This window comes from Hemicordylus capensis, chromosome 4 (genome assembly GCF_027244095.1).
Source record: "Hemicordylus capensis ecotype Gifberg chromosome 4, rHemCap1.1.pri, whole genome shotgun sequence".
Classification (NCBI taxonomy): domain Eukaryota; kingdom Metazoa; phylum Chordata; class Lepidosauria; order Squamata; family Cordylidae; genus Hemicordylus; species Hemicordylus capensis.
The window spans coordinates 28,141,512-28,161,308 of NC_069660.1; the positions used below are offsets into that span (position 1 = coordinate 28,141,512).

General features: G+C 42.3%; 1 protein-coding gene across 5 annotated transcripts in view; it reads right to left on the reverse strand.

The window, feature by feature from the left end:
* BCAS4 (breast carcinoma amplified sequence 4) overlaps window positions 1-19,797 on the reverse strand; it is a 101,597-nt gene that overhangs the window by 70,676 nt on the left and 11,124 nt on the right. For 4 of the 5 annotated variants that reach the window (XR_008307005.1, XM_053249455.1, XM_053249454.1 and 1 more), the window contains exon 3: window positions 13,936-14,007. The exons of the other annotated variant lie outside the window; for it this stretch is intronic. Coding sequence is in view for 3 of the 4 variants with exons in the window: in XM_053249455.1 (XP_053105430.1) it covers window positions 13,936-14,007 (72 nt within the window). In the remaining variant the exon portion in view is untranslated. The remainder of the gene's footprint in view (window positions 1-13,935; window positions 14,008-19,797) is intronic. 5 annotated transcript variants of the gene reach the window in all.

Here is a 19,797-nt window from a genome sequence, read left to right on the forward strand (position 1 = left end):
GTGTTTTCCTCCTTTCCATTTCCAACTTTGGCATTCCAGTCTCCAACCACCACCAGCACATCTTGCTTGCATCTTCTGTCAATTTCAGACTGAACTTTAGCATAAAACTCATCAACTCCCTCTTCTTCTGCATCAGGCGTTGGGGCATAGACTTGGAAAACTGTCATGTTAAATGGATGTCCATGAAATCTAATTGATATTAGTCAGTCACGGACCGCATTGTAGCCAAGTACTGTCATTGCTATATCCTTCCTGACTATGAAAGCAACACCATTCCTTCTTTGTTTTCCATGTCCTGAGTAGTAAATGGTATGCTTTTCTGACTGAAAGTGTCCTACTCCAGTCCATTTTAATGCACTGATACTCAAGATGTCAATCTGTAGTCGATTCATTTCATCTTTCACTGTGTCAAGTTTCATTTCATCTTTCACTGTGTCATGCTTCTTATGCTCCATGTTCTCATTGTAATTCTGTCCTTGCAGCTTTGGATTTTCTTTTCCTGCATGGCAACATCAGCTGCTAGATGTACAAAAGGCTTTAATCTAGCTGTGTCATAAACACCAACGGTACCCTGAGAGATCCTCAGCTCTTCCTCAGTAGCATGTTGATTACCATCTGACCTAAGGGGCCCGTCATCCGGCACTACATCAACAATCATTCTATTTTGTCTGTCCAGGTGGTTTTCTTGGTAAAATACAGGAGTGGTTTACCATTGCCTTCTCCTGCGCAGTATGAAATGATGCCTTTCCTATTATCACTGAAGTGATCATCTTCCTCCAGCACCTTCCTATATCGCTGCTGCACAATATAGGTGCCTGCTTGCTTTAGCTGGGCAGCTGGGGTTATCTGTGTGCTTCGGGTGACCCTACTGGGAGTATTCCTCCCAGGAAAACCCGCCCCGCCCCATGATGAGGCAGCACAGCAGGACTTGGGGGTGGGGGGTGGGGGTTAAGGCTCACTGAAAACCAAAAATCTCTCATATCTATTCAGATAGAATCTCAGAACTCTACAAGCACCCAGTAAGTGCCTTTCCTTTAGCCTTGGGATAAAGTGGTCTAGGAGAGGACAAGAGAGAAAACATATCTTTGGAATGTTTTGTTGGACACAAAAGAAAAGGCAGGCTTCAGCACCCTTTCCTTTTTGTTATTGGGTCAGGCCTTAAACTTCCATCCCGTTACCACTCAGCCTCCCAACCTGATCCCAGTCAGCTGCGCAACCAGACTGGGAGCAAAGCATCACTGCGCAATTGGCAACTATCTCCATGAGGCTATGCTGACACCAGGGAATAAAAGGGGGCCCTGAACTAGTGGGGCCCCCAACTCTCTTTATTAAAAATGGGTGGCACTACTTCCCTCTCCCCAAATCCCTCTGAAGCTTTGCATACACCTGACATCCTGACAGCCCATGTGCCATGGCCTGGCCATGTGAATGGTCATGGAGTGGGCCAATGGGACAGTAAATTTACTCAATTGTATAAATCCTGGGTCTGGTCCAGCTGTGCGTCATATGCAGATAAGTGGGCATGGGAAATCGCAGAAAAAGGCACTTTCCTCTGCTCCCCCAACCCCAGAATGGTTGGGTTGAGCACAGGGGCTGCAGACAAGGACACACCTGTGCATAAGGTGCGAATGGCCAGGCAGTGGGCTAGTTCCAGAAGCACCTCAGCTGCTGTCCCCGAGGCCAGGAAAGCAGTCTCTGGGATACCAGAGAAGTCTGAGAAGACAATACTGAGCTAGATAGACAAATGGTCTGACTTGGTATATGGCCGCTTCCTATGTTCCTATGTCTCTACCCACTGCTTCCCAACACACAAAAACACAGCTATACTTTGGAACACCCATGGTCTGACACTCTTGTGAGCGGGCATAGTCCACATGGACATTTTGTTGCCACACTCATCATCATGCCTTGCTCATGAGTAGGGGTTGTAAACCATCCCCTCAGGGGGCTGGGTCCCAGTTCCCCACCCTTTCTTTGTAAAAAAATAGAACAAATTAATTATTAATTATTAATTATTATTATTTCTTGTTTACACACAGTCAGACAGGTGTTGTTGACTGGTTTGTTTTATTCAGACATCGAGTCCTTCCCAAGGACCTGGGATGGCTGAATTTTATTGTCAATGTTGTTGCTGTTGTTATAGATATCGTCACAGAATATAGGCTGTTCCCAGTAAAGCTGCTTTTTGTAAGTGGCTGATGGTGATTTCTGTGGCCCCTATGGTGTTGAGGTGCTCTTCAAGGTCTTTTGGAACTGCACCCAGGGCGCCAATTACCACTGGGATTTTTTTGGTCTTTTTCTGCCACAGCCTTTCAATTTCAATTTGTAGATTTTTGTATTTTGTGATTTTTTTTCTATTTCTTTTTCTTCTATTCTGCTATCCCCTGGTATTGCTATGTTGATTCTTTTAACTTTTTTTTCTTTCTTCTCCACTACAGTGATATCTGGTGTATTGTGTGGCAGATGTTTGTCTGTTTGTAGCTGGAAGTCTCATAATATTTGTACATCTTCATTTTCTTCAACTTTTTCAATTTTATGGTCCCACCAATGTTTGGCTACAGGTAGCTTGTATTTTTTGCAGATGTTCCAGTGTATCATCCCTGCTACCTTGTCATGCCTTTGTTTGTAGTCAGTCTGTGCGATCTTTTGACAACAGCTGATTAGGTGGTCCACTGTTTCATCTGATTCTTTACAAAGGCGGCACTTGCTGTTTGTTGTTGATTTTTCAACTTTTGCTCTTATTGCATTTGTTCTTAGTGCCTGTTCTTGTGCGGCCAGTATTAAACCCTCTGTTTCTTTCTTCAAGTTGCCATTCTTAAGCGATTGCCAGGTCTTGGTGATGTCTGATTTTCCACTTATATTGTGCAAATATTGACCATGCAGGGGCTTATTTTTCCATTTTTCGGCTCGGTTCTTGACTTGTTCTTTCTTGTAGGCCTGCTTTCTTTCATTGGTGTTGAATAGTTTCTCGTTCTTGACCATTTGAAGTGCATCTTCTTCACTGTCCTTGATATATTCTTCAAGGCCTCTTTTCTCCTCCTCTACTGTTTGATGGACTTGCAGCATTCGTCTTCCACCTGAGCTGCGAGGGAGGTATAGCCTATCGACATCACTGCGGGGGTGCAGAGCATGATTGATGGTCATGATTTTCCTGGTCTTACGATCCAGCGTCTCTAGCTCTGCCTGGGTCCAGTCTATTATTCCTGCAGTGTATCTGATAACAGGTATAGCCCAGGTGTTTATGGCTTGTATGGTGTTCCCATCATTGAGTTTGGACTTGAGGATTTTTCTAACTCTCCTGATGTATTCACTTCCAATTTTTATTTTCACTTCAGTGTGTGCGATGTTATCAGCCTGGAGAATGCCCAAGTATTTGTAATGTTCTTTCTCTTCCAGGTTCTTGATCTTGCTTCCATTGGGCAGTTCTATTCCTTCTATTTTTCTTATTTTCCCTCTGTTCATTATTAATGCAGCACACTTGTCTAGTCCAAACTCCATTGCTATATCGCTACTGAATATACGGACAGTGTTTAGCAGTGATTCAATTTCTGACTGGGACTTTCCATACAACTTCAGATCATCCATGTACAGCAGATGGTTTATTTGACTTGACGTTTTAGATGTTTGGTATCCGAGGCCTGTTTTGTTTAGTATATTATTATTATTATTATTTTATTCAATTTCTATACTGCCCTTCCAAATATGGCTCAGGGCGGTTTACACAGAGAAATAATACATAAATAAGATGGATAAATCCCATCAACCCCCCCCCCACTCTCTTCACCTGTGTAGACTTTGGTGAACCCAATGGCCATCTAGATGCTTCCTTTGTCCTTGCATGGGCACGTTCATGGTGGGGAGGGAGGAGTAGACACCGGCATGGACCTTTCCACCAATTCAAAACTTCCAGGTCCTGATCTGTCCTCACGTTGTACGCAGATCCACTGGCGCAGGTACTGACAGGAGCCCCTGTTCTCTGGATACGCCCAGACAGTGGGATGGCCATTCCAGAGTGATGGCAAGAGTACATGTGTACACATGAGCTGGCAGGGGGCATGGTTTCACAGCAGCTTGTCTGCAGTTCTCAAGACAAGGAGATCAGTCTTCGGGGTAGCACTCCCCACAGCTGCCATCCAAAAACCATCCTTGCTCTATTCAGAACACCCCATGGCCTGTCGCTCTTGTGAGGGAGGTGTTAGCGTGGGAAGGGGATGTTTTGCCATCTGGCATCATTGCTGATTTGTCCGGGCAATTCTCTCCTCTCCCCTCCAATGGTCCTTCTCATGAGCTGACTGAGGGTATCCCTGTGGCCCTTCACTCTCATGCTTGGCCACTGCACCCTGGGTCAGGTGGCTAGATCATTGAAAATGGATCTGTTGACCCCAGACTGACCCTGGTGACCAGCCTTAATCATCAAAAAGCCTTTGGGGCCACAGACCCCCAAAAGGAAAAAAGGCTAAGGCCCCCTTCCCAAAGTTTTCTGTGAAAATAATAGAACTTAGCTACTCCAGCTTCCCTGCTTGGGTCTGCCTTTTGTGCTCCCCACCTGACAGCTGTGATGGGGTGTCCTGCTTGTGCTGCCATTTTGTGTGTTTGTGCTTGTGAGCATACATAACTGTTGCTCCTTTCTCAGGAAGCAAAGCACTGAGTGCCCATCCTGTCATCCTGTGCCCTCGCCCTACCACTTGCCAGGTGGGAGGAGCAAGTTACGGAGTGGGAATCGGGGGTGCACCCAAGTGGCTGTGAGGCTTGACAGGCTGGCCAGTCTAGGATGGGGCATGGCAGTGTCCCTGTAGCCTGGCAATTCCATATAATTCCATAGAATGGTCCACCCCAGAGGCTTATGGATCCGCTCAGTTTCCAGACAGCCCTCGAGGAGTTTCTAGTGTCCAGAGCTGTCAAGGCCCTGGTGAATCTCTGGAACATGGAGGCAGCCCAGGCTACTGACATAGTCACTCCTAAACACCCTCTCCGGCTTGGTGGTGCCTGTTCTGCTCCTTGGTTTTCTGAGGAGCGTAAGGCAATGAAACAACTCGAACAGCTGGAACAACACTGGAGGAAGACTCATGACCAATCCGACTGAACATGGGCTAAAACCTATATGCAGGACTACTCTGTGGTGGTGGGGACAGTGAAGAAACAGTTTTTCTTCACGTACATTGCGTCTGCTCAGTGCAGGCCAGTGGAGCTTTTTCGTGTAGCAAAATTATTGCTACACACATCTCCCTGTGTAATAGGGGAGGAACCATCTATTACCTACTGTGACCAGTTTACATGCCACTTTACAGATAAAGTCGCTCGCATCCATGCCAACTTGGACACCAGGATTGTGGCAGTTCCAGCAGATGTGCCTTGGGTACCGTTTGGTCCTATTGTGTTGGATTCTTTTCAGTTGGTTCAGCATAAAGATGTGGACAAGATCCTGGGCAGTGTGAGAGCAACATCGTGCTCTCTAGACCCTTGTCCTTCATGGCTAAAAAAATTTGCCAGGTGTGGGTAGGTGGTTGGAGGTTATAATCAATGATTCATTAAGAAAGGGCATGATGCCATCATGCCTCAAAGAGGCAGTGGTGAGACCACTATTTTTAAAAAAAAGAAAGAAAGCCCTCCCTTGATCCCTCCAACCTGAACAACTGCAGACCTGTTTCTAACCTCCCCTTTTGGGGCAAGGTGATAGAGCATGTGGTGGCGTTTCAGCTGCAGAGGGTCTTAGATGATACAAATTATCTAAATTCCTTTCAATCTGGCTTCCGTCCTGGATTTGGGACTGAAACTGCCTTGGTCACCCTAGTGGATGACTTATGCCGGGAGCATGACAGGGGGTTCTGCTGGACCTCTCAACGGTGTTCATTACCATCAAACATGGTATCCTTCTGGACCACCTCTCGAGTAAGGGGTTTGAGGCACCACTTTTGAGCAGCTTCAGTCCTTTCTTGGGTGGAGGGTGTAGAAGGTGGTGCTGGTGGACTACTGCTTGACTCCTTGGCCATTGGTTGTGGGATTCGCAGGGTTAAGTCTTGTCCCCCATGCTGTTCAACACCTACATGAAACTGTTGGGAGAGTTAATCTGGGGACTTGGACTGCGTTGTCAGCAACATACAGATGACACTCAGCTCGCTCGCTCTCTTTATCACCTGATCAGAGGGAGGCAGTGGATGACATGAATCCGGGCTTGAAGGCTGTGATGGGCTGGATGTGGGCTAGTAAAATGAGATTGAATCCACACTAGATGGAGGTGCTGTTGGTCAGTAGGAGAGCCAATCGGGATAAAGGGATCTGACCAGTTCTTGGTGCGGTTGCACTCCCCTTGAAAGAACAAGTGCACAGCTTGGGAGTACTGCTGGACCAGGCTCTGCTCTTGGAAGCTCAGGTGGAGGCGGTGGCCAGAGGGTGCTTTTGCACAGCTTTGGCTAGTGTGTCAGCTGCATCCCTTTCTCGAGAAGGCAGATCTGGCCACAGTTACCCACACACTAGTCATGTCGCACCTGGATTACTGTAACACGCTCTACATGGGGCTGCCCTTGAAGAATATTTGGAAACTGCAGCTAGTGTGGAAGCTAGGATTGTATCCGGAGCTGCCTGTTGAGTTTATATTATACCCATTCTGAAAGAGCTGCACTGGCTACCAATTTGTTTCCAGGTCCAATTCAAGGTGCTGCTTTTGACCTTTGAAGCCCTTAACAGTTTGGGCCCTGGATATCTGAAGGACCACCTGCTCCCAAGGGTTTCTGCCCACTTGACAAGATCATCTGAGGGGGATCTGCTCCACGTGCCAACAGTGAGAGAGGCTCAGTTGTCGAGCGTGGGGAACAGGGCTTTCTCAATCATTGCCCCCAGGCTTTGGAATGCTCTCCTGGCTGGCATCTGCTCCTCAGTCTCCTTGACAGTTTTTTTTTGGGGGGGGGGAAGTAAAGATGTGGCTCTTCACTCAGGCTTTTGAATGAAAGTATTGTTTTTACTGCTGCTGATTTGTCTTTTATGTATTATTGTTTTTAATGGGTTTTTAAATATTATAAATATAAAAATATTGTTTTAATTATATTGTAAACTGCTTTGAGATTATTTTGATGAAAAGCAGTATATAAATCAAATAAATAAATAGCTGCATGGCTGAGAGGAGGGGTGTGGCCAGTTTTCCAAGAGGCTGCCAGCAAGAAGCGCCAAAAGAATGGAGCATCCTTAGGGAGGTCTTCGCTATGATTTGAGTTTGGAAACTGGTGCAAAACCGCTTTCATAGCTGAGTCTGCAGATGGGTGTAACATTTTGGCAGCAAAACCGCAGTTGTCAGTGGCGAAGCTTAGAGAAAACAGAGGGTATCAACGGGAGTTTGGTGGGGCAAAGCGGAGTTAACTTTTGGACGGTAATCGCGGTTTGTGCATTCAGGCATACCACAGTTACAACCTCAGCCAGCTATAACCACAGTTAGAATGTACATCTGAACTCGGTCATTTTAACAAGAGACACCATGCCTCCAAATCTGGTGCAGATCCATTGAAAAATGGCTGAGATACAGCAGTTTGAATATCAACTACTATAAAGAGAGATAACCTATCTTTTTTTGTTTCTTTGGTTTTTTAAAAAATTTAGATGTATGCTAAAGAATAACCCTTTGTTGTTGTGTTTTAAAAAATGATCTAGTATTTTCTGAGTTATTAGCCTCTGAAGTCCCCAAAACAACAGAGTAATAAGGGCTCTTTTCAATTTTGCCCACTGAAGGTTTTGAAGCCAGAGGTGGGAGGGGCAAGTCCTGGAAAGTGATTTTCTGGTTCTGAATGTAGCTGCTTGATAAAATAAGCCTAGGAATATCCTGACACTGCTGGACTGTTAAAAACATTCCCTCCCCACTTCCCCTTTTGGGCTTTTATTTCCTCCCTCCACTGAGAGAGCAGTGAAGTGGCAAGGGGCCTTCTGAGGGTATAAAAAGCAGGGTGAAGTGGCAGGGGGCCTTGCAAGGGCACATAAGGTGCTGGCACGGTGCCTTTGAGCATAAATGTTCTGTTCTTAGGCAGTATACCAGATATACTGTCTATGCTCCACTTAGCTCTACTTAGTCAGCAGGGGTAAGAGCCACTGTTACACTTCCCTTTACCACAGTGTCCAATCAGATTTTCCTTTTCAAAAAGTCTGGGAATTCAGTCATCTAGAAACATTTGGTTTAAGAATAGAGTTAAGATGCTTTCACTTATGCCTGGATGCTTCTCTTCCCAGCCCAATTTGGAGCTGAAAGACCAAGGCAAAGTGTGGGTACATGGAGCACCCACACTTAAAGCAGCATAATATATGAGACTGTACTACAAAGTCTTTACAACTTATACAGTGCAGAAGTTAAGATGGGCACTTTAACTTTCATTTCCCACACTTTTTTTTGTTCTAGAGAATGGAAGTGGGAGCATGGGTTGAAACCCTGACTGTCATCTTTTTAAAATTTCTTGATGAAAATTCCATTGAAATTAATAGGACAAGTTAGTCTTGACTAACTTAAATTTCAGTGGGACTTCCATTGAGTAATTTAGTCATGCTGTCAGTCCCTATTTATATTTGAAAGCTAGCCCATCACAACTGCAAAGTGTTCAAATGTCCATGTATATCTCAGTCTATGGAAAATTTACAAGTCACAAGAAAAGCTTTGTCTCTTTCATCAGATGGAGTCTACCAAGGTAAGAATAAGAATGAGGACTATATAACAAAGATGGATATTTACCCTATAACTACCGGCATAGTTATATCATTAATTAACCAGTGGGAGCTATATTATTATTAATTTTGATATAATATTAATAATGATGTAGGAGTGATGAACACCTCTCTAAGGCAGGGGGTGATGTCCCCTCAGCTGAAGGAGGCAGTCATCGGGCCCCTCCTAAAAAAGACTTCATTTGACCCAGATGACCTGAATAACCTCAGACCAGTTTCTAACCTCCCCTTCTTGGGTAAGGTGTTTGAGAGAGTGGTGGCGTCTCAGCTCCAGGCTGCCCTGGAAGAATCTGATTACTTACAGCCTTTCCAATCTGGCTTCCACCCTAGATATTGGACAGAAATTGCCTTGGTTACCCTGGTGAATGACCTATGCTGGGAGATAGACAGAGGGATTGTGACTCTGTTGATTTTCCTGGACCACTCAGCTGCTTTCGAAACTATCGACCATGGTATCCTTCTGGGACATTTCTCTGGGTTGGGACTTGGGGGGCACGGTTATACAGTGGCTCCACTCCTACCTGGAGGGTCATACTCAGAAAGTGGTGCTGGGGGATGCCTGCTCCACTCGCTGGCTTTTGGCCTATAGAGTGCCACAGGGATCTATTCTGTCTCACATGCTGTTTAACATCTACATGAATCCTCTGGGAGAAGTCATCCATAGGTGTGGTCTGCAGTGCCATCAGTATGCCGACGACACACAGCTCTACTTATCTTTTAAGCCAGCAGACACCAGGGAGGCAGTGGATGCTCAGCTTGGAGGCTGTTCTGGACTGGATGGGGGCAAACAAACTGAAACTTAATCCAGATAAGACGAAAGTGCTCTGGGTTGATAAAACTGATTATCCTAGTAGTGAGGTAAACAAAGTCCACAGCTTGTGGGTGCTTCTGGACCCAATGCTGTCTTTGGAGGAACAGGTGTGCAGAAGAGCCTTTTACCAGCTACTACAGCTGGTGTGCCAGCTGCAACCCTACTTGGAGAAGTTGGACCTGACCTGAGTCACTCAAGCTTTGGTAACATCCACATTGAACTACTGCAATGTGCTCTATGTGGGGCTGCCCTTGAAGATGGTTTAGAAGCGTCAGCTAGTTCAGTATTTTGCCGCAAGGATGCTTGTGGGTTCAAGTCACGAGTATTCAAGTCACGAAGTCCAGGGGTAAAAGCCCCACTGCCCATCCTGCAGCAGCTTCATTGGTTACCAGTTTGCTTCCAGGCTGGTCTCGAAGGTGCTGGTCTTGACCTTTAAAGCTCTAAACTGCTTGGAGCCGGAGTACCTTTCGGACCACATCCGCACATATAAACCTGCCAGGGCCCTCCGCTCATCATCTCAGGCCCTGCTCATGGTCTCGCCTCTAACAGAGATCCAGTTGACAGGGAATAGAGATAGGGCCTTTTCAGTTGTGGCCCCTCGGCTCTGAGCTTCGCCATGCTCCCTCTCCCAGTGTTTTTTTAAAAAACAACTAAAATACATTTTTAAGAGGTTTTTTAAATGTTTCGCCTATTGCTTATATCCGGTAGGTTCTTTAGTCTTTAGTTTTTATAATTCTTAGTGTTTAGGGTTTTTTTTAAGAATTTAATTTGAAATTTTAAAAGCTGATTCTGATTGTGGTTTTAGCTTGGATTTTAACTTGTTTAATTTGGTTAATTTTATTAGTTTGATTTTATATTGTAACTATTTTATAAATGTTGTGAGCCACCCCGAGCAGTAATGTACTGGAGGGGTGGGGTTTAAATATTTTAAATAAATAAATAGTTTTGATTTTAACTAAACCCATCTAATTAATATTGACATCCTCACTTTCATCCAAGAGGAGACTAAATAGTATGTCCCCAAAGCACAACTAAAGGATAGACCCCAAGATGGACTGTTTTATTTCTTTTAACTGTGTTAACTGCTTTGAGAAGTCTTTTTTGAGAAGCTTTATGTAAGTGTTGTTAATAGTAATGCAGCAACGATGCTGCCCACTGTACCCAATCTACAGCTAAATAGAACACTTTCATTTAATGGGCTAAAGGAAATAATTTGCAAATCCATCTTTACAGGTTTTTCCATCTTTACACACAACTTTGATGACTGGTTCTGTGTATTTTGCTCCCTGCCCATCAAGGTCCTTGTCTATTCGGAGCCAGCGTGGTATAGTGGTTAGAGTGCTGGACTAGGACCGGGGAGACCCAAGTTCAAATCCCCATTCAGCCATGATACTAGCTGGGTGACTCTGGGCCAGTCACTTCTCTCTCAGCCTAACCTACTTCACAAGGTTGTTGTGAGGAGAAACTCAAGTATGTAGTACACTGCTCCGGGCTCCCTGGAGGAAGACTGGGATATAAATGGGAAAATAAATAAATTAATTAATAACGGATATGATAAATTACTAGTGAACTATTTAAGAGAGCACTTCTTCAAGAACCCCACTGCTATTAAGATCTTTGGGAGAGGTCTGCCTGCAGCTGCCCACAGCCCATCTGATGGTGACTCAGGGCTGGGCCTTTTCTATAGCCCTCCCAAGGCTCTGGAACAAACTCCCTGTTGTAAGAGCTTCCCCATCACTAGCAGTTTTCAAAAGAGAGTTCAAGATACATTAATTTCACCAGGCCTTTCAGCAGCTCTGAGTTGGTTTTTACCCTTGTTCTGCTTTTTGAAATGGTTTTTAAATTTTTATATCTAGTTTTAATTCTGGTTTTATCAATTGTTTTGTAAAGTGCCATGAGACAATGTGTGGTGGTACAGAAATGTAATAAACAAACTAGGAGAGGTGGCATAATATCTAAAGATATACAGTACATTAGGTACCACAGGATCACGCTGCTTTTAATTAAAACTAATACTAACTCTTTTAGATGAAGTCATGTGGCTTGGAAAAGAAAATCTGAAATCATACCTGTCTGGTTATAACACAATTGATTTCATTTTATACGTTTAACAAGATTCCTTTTCCAAAATAGCATTCATTTTCATCTCCACCTCATCTTTGCCAAAAGCTGGTTTAAAGTTAAGATTCTCATAAATCACAGGAATTAACAGAAATTTATGCAGACATATTCATAAAAGATAATTGTGTCAATTGTGTCAACTAAACCATCTCAGAGGACAAGGATGCTGAAAGGAGTAAGCAACTTCACGCAGAATGTTTTATTGACTCACTAATTGAAACAATGCCTCTATTTCTTGATGGCAATAAACAAGAGATTATAAATCCCTTGTTTTATTGTTTATTTGCAAGAGTTGGAATGAATATGAAAGATGACATGAAATTTTATTAGCCTCAGATACTGCTTCATAAGCTGCTGGAAGGAACTTGCCACTGCAGGTACTTAGATTGCAAAGCACAAATTCAGCAGACTAAGCACAGCACTTTGATGCTGTCAAATAAGGTCAATAATCTGTATACAGTACAACCTAATTATTCACAGTCCTCTTGGATAAAGCAAATGTTTTCCTGGATAAGACAAAGATGAAGCAAAAACCAAAGGTTCAGGATTGCTATGAAATAATTGCTCCCCAATTTCCAAGGAGATTTGAAATATTGGACTTACCCAAACGATATTTGAATGTTTAAATAGCCATAATACCAACCAAAAAAAAGGTGTACAGTATACTGTTTAAAAACACAGCATAGCCAGAAGTCTCAATGATTTCCTATAAAGGAATCCAAAAGTAAAAAATTAAGGCTATATCTTCAGTGGCCTTCAAACGTGAAAAATACTGTGGAGCCACAAATTCTTGCCACGTTTGAACAGCTTCAAGCTTGAAAAAGAAAAAAAAACCATGATCAGACTGATCAGAGACAGCCTTTTGCCTCTCAAATTTTGAGTTACTTTGCTGAGCAGGATCCAGATGTCATATTTAATTATGAAGTGAGCAACAAGCCCTACTGATGTCTCCCCTCTCCTCTTGACTCTTTTGAGCATCAAGTGTAATCTTTAGAGTATCAAGAACAGTGGCTTGTATTTAAAAAGAAAAAAAGGTATCTATCCTTCATGTTTGCAGAGATAACAGAAAACAATGGCAAAAGTAATAAAGCACTGGAAACAAAGAAGCAGATTAGAAAAGAAGCAGAGATTAATTTTCAATTGGTCAACTGTGGAAAGTTTTCTTCAATCACAGTAGTATTTCCTAGCTTTATCTATGTAAAATTTATTTAAGGACTTAAAGCAATTAGTGGTTGTAACTGTCATAGGGAATTCAGAGATGGTAGAATCAGAACTACTACAGTGTTAAAGATGACCTGTTACAAGTTAATTAGAAAACTAAACTTTTCAACACCATTTACATTACAAAAAATATTTGAAGTCCTTTGGAAACAAACACTACAAAACTGCTCCCTAAACAGAGCCAATTCATGCTGTAATGTTCTTCTTATGCATTTTTACAGTACCTTTTAAAGGGGTGGGGGGAATGGAGTGATATCACAATACAGATCATTCCACAAAACATTTTACGTTAAATTGCCACTTACAGCAGTCATTAACAATGTCACTTATACCAACCTTCTCATGTTGTTATTGCTATTATTATTATTACTGCTACTATATTATTTAAAATGAGTAGGCACCTATGGTAATCCAAAGGAGTACACTATTACCAATACTACTACTGTTCACCTGCACAACATCTTATATCGCCAATTGGAAAGGAGCCAATCATCATGACACGAGGACATGGGACTTTCTGAAAATATGCTTTATAGCCACTCAAATAAAAAGCACAGAAACACCAGTATGCAAATTCTCCTGAAACAACCACTGGACAGGTATAAACTGGATGTCATTAGACTTTACCTAATCAAGAAATCTGCATTTCCAGAAATGGGTCATACAGAACTTGGGAAAACAAACATTAACCTTTTACAGTACTGAAACAGCAACAGCTGGAAAACCATGAGAGGACCCAGGCTTCTTGATATGCATGTGTACGTAGGGAGAACCTAAATGTAGTGCACTAGTCTAGGCCCTTCAATATTAGTGCACCATAGTGCCACCTTGTGGCTCAACCATCACCGTTCTCTGTAATAAAAAACCATTTCAGAGAAGGCCGTTATCAAGATGGCTGCTTCAGGAAGTGTGTGTGTGTGTGTGTGTACGCTTGCTCATGTTCACTCCCTCTCCCCTCCACGGCTGGCTGCTGCCTTGCCTGAGCTGCATGGTTTCTAAATCACACACAAGATGGCCTCCACAGGAGCCTAACAGACAGAAAGCAGTTACAGTCTCCGAGGTCTACACGAGATGAGCTAAGCACATACCATATCAGTTATGCTACAGAACTCATCCAGTCTTGTTAACATCTCTTCTATACTTTGTTCCACTTTTTGCACCTGAAAGCAAAGACAGATAATTTAAGATTGTTGCATCTTAGAACTACCTTTTAAGAATAAACATTAAACTTTATAGGAGTTCAGACAGTGTTAAACTAAATTCTTGCAGACCAACAAAAATATTTTTAATTGCTCATCTTCTGTAGGTCTGGTACATCATTATTTGCTATATGTAAAGTATACAAAATAAAAGATTTTTCAGGCAGGTTGCTAGATTTTCAAACACGATAGATTTCCAGATTACAGGACATCCTTTTGTATAATACACACCCCTCAAGGACATCCCTCACGCATGATACACATTTGATTCCATAGATTTCTAAAGTATCAGTAATACACCAAATATCATACATATAAACTATTCATATAGAGCTCAGTTTTTAATTGAAGACATATTTAAGTTGATAGTGCCAACCATTTAAGGGCCAGGACCTACTTCTCCCTTTAACAATAATTACTGGTTTTGAATAAAGCAATACTGGGTAGCATCTTCTAAAATTTTACTTCCAGTTCTCTCAGAATGACATTTCAAAGTAAGTTTAGGCATAAAGTAAAACTGGCTAAGCACCAAAATCTCTTGTGATGGTGTATAAGGAAGGGTAGAGAACAGAAGAGATAACGTTGCTTGTGAATTAAAATATTCCTCTCCTTTGTGCTGCTAAAACTTCAAAACTACTGCATAGTTCCTATAGAATGGCTACATTTTGCCCAAATTTATTTTTTTAGAAGACAATTTCAAACTTGTTAAGGTCAGTTGTCCTAAGATGCACAACTGTCTAAGATCTTCAAGAGATTGTGAAGTGGATTCAAAGGGAGAAAGTACTGGTAAAGCTAGTTTTCTCTGCTCATCTCCTTCTTCCTAGGGCTGCTGTAGACATTAATTTATTCAGATGTTAAATCTGCCCCAATCAAGGTGAGTGAAGAAAGCAAAAACAAGATGATATGACCTAATTTAATGACATTTCCCCATATTAGCTCTTACATACTATGGCCTGTCCTTTAAGTTAACCTGCCAGAACCATGATTAGTGCTAATCACTGTTCATCCCGAAACACAATTTGGAATAACAGGCTTGCTCTTGTTATGACTTTGAAATAATCTCCAATTCCAAATTCTGTGATTCTCCCAAACTTTTAGCCATGATTACGGAATATGTTTTTACATGCTTTCCTTGAGGGCAGGGGCAGACATCCCACCACGACCTCACCACCCCTAAATATGTACAAAAATATCACAGCACACTCTTGCATACATAAGCTCATGGCACAATAAATCTGGCAGTGTACCTCCCTGCCGCCCCTTCCCCCTTTTCGGCTGGAAGTACTGGGCACACGTGCGCATGTCAGAATGCGCGATGTGTACACGATGTGTACATGCGCACCCGGTACTTCTGGCCACTTCCAGCCAAAGAGGGGGAAGGGGCAGCAGGTAGGTACACTGCCACCCCAAAGGCTTTTACTGACACCAAGAGCCAGCGGGGGGGGGGAGTGGGGCACCCTCCCACGCCCTTAAAGTGAGACCCCCAGCCCACTCCCCTGAGTCACCCCCGCCTAGTTCTGTGCACATCCCGATTCCACAGAGCAGTTTTGACACCCAGAGTTTTCCCCTCAGAATAAAACAACTGTTTAAACTGCTGGGGAGTAAAGCGAAAGTGCTGATGAGATTTTGATCAACTGTTGCTGGAAAGGTTTTCTGTTCTCAAGCATATGTCAGTGTTGGAGATACTGTAGGCTTCCCTTTAAAGCAATAAGCAAAGTTTGTTGGAACACCTGGCCTTACAGATAGCTCTTAGCATTGTTGCAAAAAATCAAAACAAAACAGTAGCCACGGGGAACTCATCAAAGAAGGGACTTCCTAAAGTGCCCAACTCATGAATGAAAAGAAATATGCTGATCAATGTATATCAGCATAAGTGTAAAAGATGAAGCTCTGATCCAGAGCTAAGATTCAGTGCCTGACATCCTGAATAATGAAAGAGATGTGTAAGAAGGCTCTGTGGGGCCATGCGAAACTCCACCAATCCTTCTATGTATGTGCTGTTGCACCAGATTGCTAACATTTCCAAGCAGTGCTCATGCTCCAGAAGCACTCTAAAAGAAAAAAAATCAGAAATGCACCACTGAACATCAGCAACATATTTCTAATTTTGCAGAGTGCTTGCAGAGTATGAGCAAGCCCCCTGGAAGTGTGAGCCCCCAGTACAACAGTGTACATGTAGGAGGACTGGGGGAGTTACTTATTTATCAAATTTGTACACCACCCCAAACTTTCATCCCTGTTGCTGTTTCGTCTCTGTTGAGCATGGCCTCCTGCATATCCTCACAAAGCCCTTTTACACACATTTCATCAGTCAAGTTGTCAGCCGCATCCATTTGTGAAACATCTTGTTTCTCCCAGGGAGCTGTACTAAGAAGCTTCACAAACACCTCTAGTTGATTAACCATGTCATTGTCACCCAGATTATAAAATCAACAAATGGAAACCAAAATGAACAAGAGCACACCATGCCAGAGATACATGCAGGACATGGAGTAAGTTTTTTAAGAAAATACTGTGATGGCTCAAAGAAAGTAAATGTCACATGTGTTTGACAATTACCAAACACAGCCATTTTAGTACCAGAAAGACATTCAAATAGTGACTTTAACAGGCCTAAGCTTTAGTAATCACATTCTGGGAAGTTTATTATTAAACTATACATTAAAATACATAAAGTTATTGAGATAAGGTTTTCCCCTTGGATTACAACATTAAATTCTTAAACATGTACATGGTAAGCCCGCTCCTCACAAGCCAATACTCTTCCCATTTCTTCACTTATTGCCTCCTTCCTCTTTCTCTCCAGGATTATGTTGCTTCCATTCTGACAATGGATTCCTTTTCCTTTTTCCTAAATCTCAGTATTTTAACTATCTTGAAATTCTGATTTCTTGATGGCCTAAGGTTAAAGTATCATTCAGGCATTATTTACATGCCAAGTTACATTTACATTTAATTTTGTTGGCCACATAAGAGCATCTGTAATTGCTTCCTCTTAATTACAGGCATTAGGACCTACTTCAGTTTTACACCACTCTCTCTCTACCCATGTGGATGCTGCTGGCAAGCACTTCTCTGTGGTTGTCCTCTACACTGCAACCATAATTTTTAAAAGCTTGGTAACTAAATGTTGGTTCCTTGTTCTAGAGGTTCAACATGATTTTCCAAGTTATCATGGGGCTTGTGGTGGCACAAGCTATGGATCTGTGTATAAAAGTTACTGGCCTTTCTCTCCATTTACCTGCTGCAGTATTGTCTACATCTGAGCACCACAGTGACCCAGCATCCTGTATACTCTGCAAATACTGCATAGCTGGAAAGATGCAGATAAGGAACATAACCTTAAAAGTTGTGAAGTCATGACAAGCGTATACTTCTCAGTGGTTTCTACAAGGGGACTGTCACAATTGTGCTGACTTTTAGGATGCAATGTTATACATGCTTACTTGGGAGTAAGGTCCATTGAACTCAGTAGGGCTGACTTTCAAACAACAAGCATAGGATTGTGCTGCATATCAAGTTGTTGGGTTTAACCTATATAACACTATAGAGCTTGGTCCCCAAATGCCTTGAAGATTACCTATGGCTTGTAATGATATCTATGGTCAGTCAAGGGTAGCCACTTGCCATGTCTCTATACAGTATGTGTGTGCCAAACACAAAGGGGGAGAGGGCACAAGAAAAGATGGTTTTGATGGTTTCTGCCAAACAAATATCCTTTTGGTGTAGTGATTAGAGTGCTGGACTAGGACCAGGGAGACCCGAGTTCAAATCCCCATTCAGTCACGAAACTAGCTGGGTGACTCTGGGCCAGTCACTTCTCTCTCAGCCTAACCTACTTCACAGAGTTGTTGTGAAAGAGAAACTCAAGTATGTAGTACACTGCTCTGGGCTCCTTGGAGGAAGAGCGGAATATAAATGTAAAATAAAATAAAATAAAATAAAATAAAATAAAATAAAATAAAATAAATAAACCCAGGTATCACCAGATATAAAATCCTTTTGTTCAAGCATATGTTTAATGGTCATAAATGAGCAGGTATTTATTTCAAACATATATTTTTTAAAGAAGTAAGCAATTTTGTTACCCATACTAAGCCTTCACATATAAAGCAGGTATAGAGCTACAGAATACAGCTGAATATCAATTGACTTTATCTGAACACTGATTTAGGGATGTTACTGCTAGAAAGTTGCACCATTCTAGATTTTATATACAGTCACACTTACTACACAGAAAAAATAAATGTAAAGCAGACTCCACTGATTTTAGTAATGCAACACAGAACAGCGAACCCTAATCCTAAATTCTTCAAGAACTGCTGCAGCATAAAGATTTAAAGTCACAACAGTTTGCAAGATTCCTACTTTCTTCTTCTTCTTCTTTTTTTTTTGCAAGTTCAGCCTAGTGCCTGAACAAAAAGATAGTCATGCATTTCTTCCCACATGGGATTGTGGTACCAGAAATGAACATAATGGAATCCTAGTTTAGTGCAAAGTTTGAAGGAGTTGCAGAAGGTGACAAAATAAAGTATTATTCTGTCACAGCTGCAAAAATAATTTGACACACTGGTAGCTAGAAAACACCATCGTACCACCATTTCCCCAACTTCATCTCTATAGAGAAAGCCAGAACACTCCAATTCGGACAGAAGATTTTCTAATTATATAGCTTCAACTAATTTGAACTAGAATAGCACAGATAAATGTAGAGACACATACACAATAAGGCCCAAAGTCTCAAAAAGCACTTAGCCATTTGTTCAATATATACATTTTTGTGATTGAAAGTGACACTAACTTCACATTAAAAAGGACTACTTACCAGGAGCAGTTTATTTCAATGGATGTTACTGTACTAGAGTTCTTCAGCACTGCTGAGGCACTCTTTTCCACTGCAGCTGGAGGCGTAATTAAAATGGTGGTTCCATGATGCCAGTGGCAGCACCAGAAAAAACTGGGGAGGGGGGACAGAAAGGGCAAAGTGCATTGCTGGGTGGATGAGTTGTGTCCCACAGAGATGGGGGGCAGCTGAGGGAGCAACTATTTTTCTGAGGGGGCCCTTGTCCCCCTTGGAGTTGCCCTTGGATATAGCATTGAATTACCTGGCACTGCCCATCCCCTTACCTATAATTTTTCTGTATAGAAAAGTCCTGTTCCTCTGTGATTTTAATTAGAAGCTTCCTCCTTGAAGCTTCTGCCTTCAGTTGCTTCCTGCTTAGTGCAGCCAGGAAATTCGTGAATAATTGCTCTTTAATTCATTAGTTTCTGGGTTTTAATTACTGGCTTCCTCTCATTAACTTTTTTAATTTTGTTTTTTATTTGCAAACTTGTGAAATAACACTATTAAAAAGAGAATATAAGTAGTAATAAGAGATAACTAGTAATCAAATCCCAACTACCAACCAATTAAAGAGCAATTCATCAGAATGCACCAACTATGCTACATAGGAAGCAAATGAAGGCAGAAACCGCAAAGGAAACAACTTCAGATTAAAGTGACAGTCACCCTAGGAAGCCTCAATAGTGACTTGACAGTCCTAACTGGGCAAGGTAGTCCTACAATTGCATTTTAAGTAACAAAAATCTTTGGATTTTTGAAACATTTTGGCATGAGCTTCTCTTAAGAGGCGGCAGGCAAGTCCTACCAATCCATTCTCCAAGCCCCCACCGGCCCATCGCGGTGCTATTGCTACAGAAAGACTTCTGTGCAAGCAGCAGCTTGTGCCGCTTGCCCCTCTAAAAAGCCAC